At 28.3% G+C, this 12,104-nt stretch overlaps 1 protein-coding gene across 3 annotated transcripts in view; it reads right to left on the bottom strand.

Moving 5' to 3' along the window:
• LOC108687607 (protein PFC0760c-like) overlaps positions 1–6,616 on the bottom strand; it is a 23,285-nt gene extending 16,669 nt beyond the window's left edge. For 2 of the 3 annotated variants that reach the window (XM_018193458.1, XM_018193460.1), the window contains exons 1-4: positions 6,556–6,616; positions 5,605–6,267; positions 5,026–5,516; positions 4,450–4,921 (exon numbers count right to left, since the gene is read on the bottom strand). In XM_018193458.1, the coding sequence (XP_018048947.1) occupies positions 4,450–4,921; positions 5,026–5,516; positions 5,605–6,267; positions 6,556–6,600 (1,671 nt within the window). In that variant the 5' untranslated portion in view covers positions 6,601–6,616. Of the gene's footprint in view, positions 1–4,449; positions 4,922–5,025; positions 5,517–5,604; positions 6,268–6,521 lie in introns of all 3 variants that reach the window. The other variant, XM_018193459.1, reaches the window with a different exon arrangement.
• Between the last annotated feature and the right edge of the window lie 5,488 nt (positions 6,617–12,104).

The raw sequence follows: 12,104 nt of genomic DNA, 5'->3' as shown, positions 1-12,104 counted from the left end.
TATATATATATATATGTATATATATATGTCTACGAAACTAATAAATCATGAAATTAGTATTATCCGTATCTTACTCTTAATCATTTAAATTTTAACAGTTACGCGAACTTTCACAAGCGCCAACCGTCTTTAATAGTATCTCGTCGATGTGTCAACGTAAAAGTTTAATCAACAAATTTTCATAATAGTATTAGGTGTAGTAAAAAGAAATCCATTATTTTTCCATTCAATTTCATGCAAAAATAATGGATTTCTTTTTACTACACCTAATATAATACAACTTTCTTAATACAATTCAAATAATCGAGTGCAGCAAGAGAGTCTCCCAGATTATCAAATCTGAAGTATGTAACCGTGATTTAGCTGTTAGACTAAGTGCGAGCTACTACACTCCATAACTGCACAATGAAATACTATAAATTAAATCACGATTGGCAAAAAGAATATCACAATGCCAAGCATTTTTAGCGACATATTTCATAGTATGAAACTACCAAGATGTTTAGAATTATTCATCAAGAGATTTTATATTAGACTGCTAAAGATGGCTTGAATTAAGCTGAAACATTCGGTTTTTGTTATATATATGTAATACTGAGAAATATAATCGCTCCAATTACTACGAATATAGGCTCTTAATTACTCGTGTTTTCATTATTGTTTAATTTTTATCTCAAAAGCCAAACTTCAATTATTTTTTGTTAAAGAGATATCAATAAACTATCTACCTCTATCAAACTTCTATCAAAAAATACGTGAGTGTACTCAAAAAATATCACTATGAATGTTAAAAGTATTTAAATTTTTTTTTAATCTTAAAGTTAAACTCCGTCAACTCCGCCAACTCTTTTTTTTCCTAAGTTAGTCTTTAACTTCTTTGAAACATATTTTTTTCAAAATTTTTAGATACATATATTCGAAGATATAATATTTTAATTAAAATTCAGTAATTATGTAATATCTCTCATATACATGTATATTAAAAATTAATACTGTGGCTAAAAAAGTTTTTTGATATATATCTTTCATTTAAAAAGTTTTCAATTTTTAAGAGTCTGAGGCATTTTTGTCCCCCTTATTGGACCTTTAATTATTAAATTAATTAGCAATTATTAATTTAATTAACATGTAGCAGAATAAGGAGGGAATTTTAGACTTCGCATGTAATCCATTGCCAAAAAACGAACATCCAGATGAAAAAATATTTTGTTCGAATATTTATTCCAAGAGTCACACCATTTCAAGATATCGAAAAAAATGTGATTTTTCATTAATATTTTTTTTTCTCCACTAAATTTAAATAAATTTTTGTAAAAAAATCATGGATGTAAAGAGTATTAAAAAGAATATCAAATAGAGTAAAAATTTTTTTGAATTCTTAGCTCAAAATTCTGTTTTTAAAAAATTCAAGAAGCATTAAAAATCATCATTTTTTATATAATCTGAATATTTGACCACTTTTAAAATAATTCAATAGCTAAATCTTATCATAAATCATATTTTAGATTTTTTTCAGATTTTTAGATTTGGTGAAAAATGTTGAAAAAAAATTTTAATCATTTTTTCACCATTTTCCGATCTAAAATATACCAATTAATATATTTTAAATTGTTCTTAAATATAATTGTATCTTATCTTCGATCCCGCTTCTGGAGACAATAATTTAAAACTTTAAGAGAGTTGCGCAAGTCAAACAATGAGAATTCCATTTTTTTCCGTCAGAAAAATTAATTTAACTGATTTCAGCATTTATTTCATCTTTTTTTAAAGCAAATTCTAATTTTAGCAATTTCTAATTTTATTAAGCATATAATCATGATAAATTGATCTTACCCTAATATAAATCAAAAGACTTCAGGTTTTTGATTTAAGACTATTTAACCTAAAATTTGTTTTATATTTATAAGTTTCTATTAACTCATTTTCCAAAATTATACTTATAAATAAAAATACTATTTTTAAGAAATCAAAGAAACAATTAATAGATGATATACAGAATTTATAATCAAAGTTAAAAAGTAACACTTTTGAAACAATTATCAAATATATCAATCTATAACTGTCTTCATTTATGACTAAGTTTCTATCGAGAGTTCGAGTTTAGTTGGATTGTGGGAATTGACTAATCACAGTCGAGTATTCCCTACTGGAAAATAATTGTTTCAAAGTATTACTTTTTAAAAGTGTACATTATTTCGCATAAAATAATGATTACAAATAAATAAATTCTGTATATCATGCATTTTCAAATCTAATTATTTCTTTGATTCCTTAAAAATGGAATTTTTATTTGTATAATTTTAGAAAGTGAGTCAATAGAAAATTTATAATATAAATATTATAAAGAATAAGAATTTTATTGTATATTTGAAAATTTAACAAATAGGAAATTTAACAAATAGGAATGGCTATAACGATCAAAACTGGATCTTCTAATGCTTAAATAATTAATGTGAATTGTATATAGTAGGTATGTACATGCATATATAAGATAATTCCAGCAAATATGCCGCGCTGAGATTTACGCCGTAGAAGTCAGAAAAAATAGAAGGAATGGAGATAATTTCTCACAACTACTCTGTTACGTGCCTTTATGTTATATTAGTATTATGTTATGATTTCAGCTTCTTACAGTTAATATTAATGAATTGTGAGTTTAATCGATTTGTACTGTAATAAGTAACACCATCATAAATTATAATCTACAAATAATTAAGAGCCTGTAAAAGACTTAGTCGTTACTACATACGTGTAGTGGAATAGTAAAGCATGTTGTGTAGCAAAATATAGGTGCTTTCCTTTCGTATTCTTTGTTTAATCTGTTGTCTTGTATATCCCATTTGTTTGGGATATTTTTAGTGAGTGGGATTTATGTTCAAAGCATAAAAAAGTGCGCAGATTGAATTCAATGCACTAAATACAATAAATGCATTATATAAAATATGTACCTCATGCCATAATACTTGTAATATAGGAATATGTAGGAAAATTATAATTATTTTATTTATTACTTCATATACATATTTATCCTTATTCCTTAATAAAACTTTATAAACACATTTTATAAATGTCATTATACGTCTTATTTATATGCATTATTTATAAATTTTTTATGAACCGTACATATTCTTTCCCTCCTTCCCTTATGAATAACCATATATCCCATCCCTATGAGATATACTACAAAAATGTAAGGGTTTTAAAAAAATTATTTTTTAATATGAAAAATAAATATATCAGATTTCTAATATTTTTTTCATAGTAGTAGACAGTGCAAAGTTTTTATTGATATAGTTCGTTTACTATAAATATAGTAAATAATACTTAATAAATTAAATTTTTAATAGGTCCGATGTATATACCGGAGTTATTCTATCAAATTTGTAGTCATTTAAATTGCGCGCCGAAATTTTATCGAATTTAAAAACGCAGCTAAACTACCTAAATTATATCACAATTAAATTTTGATGCTCAATAGGCATCTATTAAAGAGATCTTAGTACACTAAAAATCTGTGACAAATAAATTTATTGCGAAAAATATTTCGCCAGGAGTCGAACCTGAATCTCTAAATAGCTTTTAAATCACCGAAGGCTTAGTAATTTTATAAATATAAAACGAATTTTGGGTTAAATAATTTTGTAGGTCAAAAACCTGAAGTCTCTTGACGTCATATTAGAGTAAGATAAATTTATTATGTGCTTAATAAAGTTAAAAATTGGAAAAATTTTTTAAAATGGAATAAATGCTGAAATCATTTAAATTAATTTTTCTGAAGGAGAAGAATGAAATTCATTGTTTAATCTACGCAAACTCTATATTAAAGTTTCAAACTATTATTTGCAAAAGTGGGATCAAGAATAAGTACAATTATATTTAAAAATAACTTAAAATATGTTAACTAGTATATTTTAAATCGAAAAATGACGAAAAAACGGTTTGAATTTTTTTTCGACATTTCATCAAATTTAAAAATCTGAAAAAATATGATACAATTTATAATAACATTTAGATGCTGAATTATTTTAGAAGTGGTCAAGCATTCAGATCATATAAAAATGCGATTTAAAAAATTCTCGATTTTTTTAAAAATAAAATTTTGAGCCATGAATAACAAAATTTTTTATTCTAATTTATCTAATACTCTTTATATTCATGATTTTTTTGTAAAGATCCGTTTAGATTTAACGAAAAAAAAATTAATGAAAAATGATACTTTTTCGATTTCAAAATGATGTGGCTCTTTTGGGAATAAAACTTCATACAAAATATTCTTTCATCTGGATGTTCATTTTGCTCCCTGTAGTGATGGATTATGTATGGGGTCGCAAAATCTCCTGCTATATCCTTTTGTTTATTAATTATATAAAATTTTCACTCTCTTAGGAATTTGTATCATATGTACAATGCAACACAACAATATACAACATAATGATATTGATCTATTACCCAAGATTGTCGTTGTTCTTCTTGTGCCATAGCGGACGTGTCGATGTTCGACGGAGTTAACTCAGATAATTGAGAGCTTATATTTTCTTGCGAGGCTGGTTTTCTTTGTGCTTTATTGAAATTATCTTGTAATCCGTTTTCGACACCCATATTTTGATTTGCCGATGGTTTATTGGGGCGATTAATTTTATCTCCATTTGTTTCATCAATGTTACTTTGTTCTTCTTTTAAATCGCTAATATTGATGTCAAATTCAATATAATTCATATTTCGTTCCTTTTCCACTTGTGTAGCATTATTTGGCTCTTCTTTAACTTTCTTAACGTCAGGTTTAGGTTCTTCGGAAAGACAAGTATTACCTCTTTTCCGTCTAAATCTAACATTAATATTCCTTTTGTCCCATATTAAACCATATGTTTGTTTGTAATCCGATATTGCATCATCTACACTATTATATCTCATTAAAATGTTTCTGTAATAAAACGTCGAGATAACATTACAATACAAAATCATAAACCAATAGGGTTGTTAGGATCCTATTTGTAAATAGTTAATACACGATATCTATTAACTCACCGCGTATTCTTCATCTTTCGTGTTTCTTCATCTTGCGCTTTTGGAAATTTACTTTTTATTTCGCTTGTTTTAACAGATTCAGGTAAATTTCCTATAAATAAGGTATAGGGATCTATCTCTTCGGGATTATCTTCATCTCTTAATATTTTTTTCTCGACTTTCAAATATCCTAGACCAAACTTAATTTTCTCTAATTCTTTTATAGCTTCATCAATATTCACATCTTCCGCCATTTGAATGAAACAATATCTCGGACCACATGGATTTTGAAAATGTATATTCAGTATATCAGAATGAAATTTACTGACGATGTCTTTATTTAGATCCGTGTCAGGAAACTTAATTATTAAGCTCTGTGCATTAACTTTATTCTTCATGTTGTATTCGCTTTCAATTCTTAGAGCTCTTTCTGCATCTTCTCTATTCCATGGTTTATTTACACAACTTTGAGACGTTAGCTTCCTTTGTTTATTTTTTTTTACTACCTTTTCCTGAAAAATGATTATATTAGGTAACTTGTAACAAACATGTTATTTAAAAATATTAGTTCTTCAAACTTTAAAATATGTTCTCCAGTACAATTTTCACATCCTGATCCTCAGTTTCTTCATTATGTTTGTTGCTCACGATTCCTGATGGGATAGGAGATATGGAATGGGAAGATAAAGGAACAGTCATGTGGCTTCTTATATTATCACTCGCTGCTGCATTATAAATATTTCTTTGCCATTGCAATCCGAGATTACCCGTTAAAGTTGCACCAAAATATGCAGCTTGATCAAATTGACCTTGTGGTTGTCCAAACTGTACTACTCGTCTATTTTTACGATGAAAATTATTTCTCTGAATATACATACTGTTCCTATTATGAGTGAATCTTTCGCGACGTATATAGTTACCCCTTATTGGAATCTCCCTTGGAATTGTAATATCATGTGGAGGAGTTGGAGGAGTTGGCAAAGGAGATGTTTGTGGTGTTACCCATTGCCAAGGAGTATGTGCATGTGTCCATTGAATAGGAGTCATTTGGGAAGGCACTGGTCCAAATACATGTGGCGGAGGTGGGACTCCATTGGATGGTGGAGGCATAGGAGGCAAGGGTGGTTGTCCAGGCAAAGGTTGAGTGATAGTAGAGGATGTGGACGATGATGAATAACTAGCATACGAAGAAACATCATATCCAAAGTTGATTGATTCTTGTTTAAAAAAAGCCCGTTTGGCCTCACTATTTTCCTCAGATATCTGAAAACCAAGAAAGTAGAAAGTGAATTAAAACAGAGTGCACGAACTGTGATTCATAAATCTTACAACATGTATCATCACGCACTGCTTTGTCGAAATAATATTCATTTTCTCACAACTAAACAATGTCGGTACAATCGCGTATATAAATATTATTTAATACAAATTAACCTAGAATTGTTGAGAAAAAAGAACGCAATGAATCAGTGATTGTCGCATTAGAAATGGAAAAGAGGAAGTAGCTTTAATATTACCGCACGTTTCATAGTGCCAGATTCAATGACTCGCCTTACGAGGTAGAAGCATTTCCTGAATTATAAAATGTAAACACATTGTGGAGTGGGATGAGCATGAATGACAAGGGTAGCGAATCAATATTGCCAACGCAAAATATATTTCACCATCAGTTTCATTTTAAAAAATCACTAGAAAATCATCAGATTTTAAATGAAAACCGCTAAAAAAAACGCTAAAATTTTTTTACATAATAAATATAATTATAAGTAAATAATTAAGTATAAAATACCGTACATTCCATGTAATAAAGTTCTATAAACCTTTTTGTACACTTTATATATATTTATGTGATCACAAATATTTATTTTTTTAATATTTATTACATCAAATTTTGTAAAATATATGTAATTATAAAATATTTATTATATCCGAAAAAAGCGCAGTATATACATAATATTGGCTCCTTTCAGCGGACTCAAGTTGAGAGAGCGCTCGTTGTTATTGATGTATTCTTCCAGATCTAAAATGATTGGATAATTTAAAAAAATACACCAATAACAGCGCTCACTCAACTATCGAATCCACTGAACGCAACCATTGGCCTAATTTACATCGTGCACATGATACATGTACCAATGACTTTCTATTAAATTATTTTAATTTCAGCAATATATTTAAAGAATGATGTACCAAATTAATTGAGTAACATAATAATTAATTAAAAACACATATGTATATGTTTCAACGTATCGCTGAAATTAAGATCATTCAATAGAAAGTTATTAGTTAATACCCGTCAAGTGCTCGATGTAAACAAGAAGCACAAACTTTTGCATAATGCGTAAAGCTGGAAACACAATGAAAAGCACAGGCAATAGGAACAGGGAATAAAAGATTTCAGAAAGCGTCTATTCTATTATTCATGATTTCTGATAAGTTGAAATCTCTTATTCCTATTGCCTGTGCTTTTTATTGTGTTTTCAGCTTAATGGCACACCAGTGCGATATTCGTCGCGCGCGATATCCAACGCATTAGTGTACCAAAGGTATAAGGAATAAGAGACTAAACCAATCAGAATCCTTCATTTCTATTCCCACTATTCACTATGCGCGGCTCGCATAGAGCGTATAACATAATGCATAATGTATCGAAAAACTTGTAAGGATGAATTTTTATGCTTTAAACCGGTTCTACATTAGTTGCAAGCTAATCGCAAATTTATTGTGACAGCCAATATGAAGCGTTTATTGCAAGCTTCAGATTGGCTGTCGCAACAAACTTGCGAACAGCTTGCAACTAATGTAGTACCAGCTTTATATAGATTAGTTAAACACACAATGCATGGGTGCAGTCGAGTTGTCGTTATGAATGCTTCGAAACATTCGTAATAGCAACTCGATCACATTCCATATTAAACATCAGTAGCATTGACATCAGTGTTGCCAATCCTATCATTTTAGCGGTAGATTTATCGTTTTAGCTCACAAACCTACTGCGTACTGTTTCAGCCAGGTTATCTACCGCTTTTATTTATTTTATTTGGCTTGTATATAATATTCTATGTTACTATTCATTTTATTCAAAGATTGACATCTCCTATCCGCCATGTTGTTTGCGCACTCGCGCAACCTTCTGATTGGACGTTAGTATCATCGTATACGCTATTCGTGTGTTATTGGTCTAGCGTTCAATAAGACTATTCTGTAATCTGTAACCAGAGAGAAACCTAAGAGAGGACAAAATCTAAACCGGTCCAAAACCTAAACTGCAAAATGCTGCCGCACACTACTGCCCCCTGACAAAGTGGATGTAAACTACATAGTTCTGACCTAATACGTCCACTTTTCTAAGGGTAATACGTTCACTTTTCAAGATGATAAATCGATACTTCGGTTCATATAATCGTGCTACATTCACAAATTGTGCCTCAGAAATATTCATCTCTGCAATCTTACGCGTGATGTTTATTTCGCTTAAAAGTATTAACATTAAGGTTATAGTTTTACAAATATGTTAATATTTATATTTTAAATAAACATATAAATTAAGCTGTATTTTAAGCACGTTATTTTTATTAAATACACTTTTATTTACTTTATTTGTTATTACTTTCTTCCCAGTCAGAAATGATAATGGAATCGATATTGAATCAATGTTTTCATTATCATTTCTGACTGAATTATTACAATACTAAAATTTGAAAAGCATATAATGACAAATTTAATTTAAACTTTTTTTGTATAAGTACTTTAAAATGCAATAATATTATATAAGTTTCATTGCGACGCAAAAATTAGATGTTTAATAAAATAACAAAATATTAGGTGTGGGAAAAAGTTCGTGGCGTTTTTCCCATTAGATGGCATTTAAAAAACGCCACGAACTTTTTCCCACACCTAATATTTTGTTGACAATAATATAAATTAAAAGAGGAGCTGATGAGCCAAGCTGGTTAATTATATGTATGCTTGTAATTATAAATTTTTATACACAAAAATTTAAATGTCAAGAGTTTCAACCCAAAATATTTTGTTTATTTACAGAACAATATACAATTTCTGCATCTAAAACTGAAACGTTGCTCTATCGAGTGATATAAATGTCAATTTTTAAAGAAATAGAATATATATGCATTTCAGCTAAAAATATAATATTACTTTCCTTCTATAACTATTGCATCAATGAAACCTTACATAATACATCTTGAATATTTAAAGAACTTATACATAAAAGTTAAGATTTTTGCAATTATATATATATATATATTTCCAAACATCTCCATTAGAGCACAAATAAGAAGATACTGTTTCTTAATAAAATTATTTTTTACACGCGTTCTAAACCATTGACTAAACATTTTTTAATTTTTGTATTATACATATATGAGTTAAACACAGGCTATAATGTATTGTATTATATGTATATTTAGGTTTACATAATTTTTTTTTACTGTAGCTAGCTGCTAAAGTCTAGAGTATTAACATTTCATATTGAAGTGCGTGCGTGCGTGCGTGTACATGTACAAGGTGTCTCAGCATTAATTATTAAGTTGTTTGGAAAGTTTGTTTCAAATTTTATAACTCAAAATTATTTGCACATCTTCGTTAAAAATAAACGAAATTTAAATTTACAAAAAGAGTTTTGAAGCTTGAAATTTCTATTTTCAAAGCTTATTATATTTTTTGAGTTTATGTGAGTTTTGTAATTTTGACATATACAAAACTACGAGTTGAAAAAAATGAAAAAATTTGTTCTCACTTTGTAGGTCTGTCACGTGTCCAAAATAAATTTGAGATTATGTGAGTTTTGTAATTTTGACATATACAAAACTACGAGTTGAAAAAAATGAAAAATTTTTTCTCACTTTTGTAGGTCTGTCACGTGTCCAAAATAAATTTGAGAAAATTTTTTACTATCTATCATGAAAATTTGAAGTTTTTGCAACAAAACTGTTTTTTTTTAATATTTTACAATTTTTTTATTTTGAATTAAATAAAAATAAGCAATCTGACTTTGATTGCTCATTAGTTTGATAAAAATCATCATATCACAATTAAAAAACCACATCTAAAACTGAAATTTGCTCTATCAAGTGATATAAATGCCAATTTTTTTAAAATAGAATATATGCATTTGAGTTAAAATATTACTTTCCTAAAATATTACTATAATATATTACTTTCCTTCTATAACTATTGCTCAATGATTACTTCATATGATAAAGTATAGTCATATTTTTAACTCAAATTGATATATATTCTATTTTTTTAATAAAATTGGCAATTATATCATTCGATAGAAGAAAGTCTTAGCATTAGAAATCTGTATCTTTAATTACGTAATTTAACTCGTGATAATACTACAGTAGAGTTTAGTAGAGTTAGCGTTTTCAAAGACCGAAAAAATCATTTCGGCGCACATTTCTGAGGACTACATACGTAGTATATAAATTCACGCAAGAATCATACAAGCATTTAAGATCCAACTAGATCGTGTAAAGCTTTGATTTTTACAGTTGTGTTATCACATATACATATATTATATATACTGTATATATTATATATACTATAATATATTATATTGTTTATTTACGTCGCCTAAAGATACGTTGTTCCTTCATATATCAATTATTGCGAAGAATATTACTAAATAAGGTCTCAGTAGTCTAAATGCTTAGGACGCTCGCACGGAATGCAAGAGATCCGTGTTCAACTTCTGGCCGAGATAATATTTTTCGCAATAAGAACTAATTATTTACAGAATTTATGTTAATCAACATTATTAAGATAGTTTCGAAAATGCGAATTGCATCAAATATTTGTTAAATTGCTAGTCAATTTAATGATAATATTGGACAGTATCTGAAAACACTATAAGTTAAAAAGGAGACAAATAGACGCGGAGACAGTAATATGGAAGGGGAAAAGATGTATGAGAGAGAGATATTAGAATATGTTTTCTGCAGAGATTCCGTATCATTTTGCTTGTTAATCCCATGTTTCTGTCTTTTTATATGGACCATTTCCGATATTAAGCTCTTATTGTAAGAAGATTTTTATGTCTAAAATTTCAATGTTATCCCACTTAAAATTCCCACTTAAAAATGTGATTATGATCAATGCAGTGGTTGAGAATCATCGATAGCGATTTAGATCCTTCTATTAATATCGAATTGAAAGCATGTTCCTTTAATCTTGTCTTTAATTGTCTTTTTATTCGACTCACATAACTAGCATCGCAATTATCACAAAAGATCTTATAGACTACGTTTTGTTGCATAATGGATTCAATCCCTTCTTTCCTTTTTTATAAAATTTTTAATATTCCGAATTCGGAATAGAATAAGCTAATTTACAGTTGAATATATTAACAATTGGAGAGAATTTCTTAGATATGGATTTCACGTAAGGAATTGTGAAAAACTTCTTAACCTTTTTATTAACAGTTCTATTAATATTATCCATATAAAATTTAATTCTTTTTTGTATAGAAGAAAAGATGAATTGTAATGGATATCCATTATTTTAAAAAATATTGATAGCATTAATTAGATTGGTTTGCTGGAAACTAGAATGACATAAGCGTATTATTTATTCACAAACCTGTAGATTACGCCTTTCTTGTGACAAAGCGGGTACTATGAGTTAAAATAGAGAAATCTGTCGAAAAAATTGTCTTGTGATATTCAAAAACAAAACTTTATTCCTGAACCAATAACATAGTGTTCAAAAATCTACCGTTAATGCCAACCTCCATAGTAAATTGCAATCTAATGTGTAAAGAGTTAAAAACTTATCAAAATATCATTAATGCTCTCTGATGTAGCCGCTAATTTAATATCATCCACATATCGAAAATAAAACAATTGTACAAATAACCTCCCAATTGCAATTTCCTCCAAATCCTGCATAATTATATCAACAATGACTAGGAACAAAGGTGACCTTATAGAAGTCCCAAAGATTTGTTCATAAATTTTTTGTTAAACATAAAAAGGTGGAATTTAATCAAACGAATAGCAATCAAAAATTCTTCCAAAGGGAGATTTAGTTTTTTTGGATATGCGTTGCCATCTCTTAATACTATCAGATATCAATTC

This window comes from Atta colombica, unplaced genomic scaffold, assembly GCF_001594045.1.
Source record: "Atta colombica isolate Treedump-2 unplaced genomic scaffold, Acol1.0 scaffold21, whole genome shotgun sequence".
NCBI lineage: Eukaryota > Metazoa > Arthropoda > Insecta > Hymenoptera > Formicidae > Atta > Atta colombica.
The sequence above is the reverse complement of the archived record's forward strand: the minus strand, read 5'-3'. Positions and strand labels throughout refer to the sequence as shown.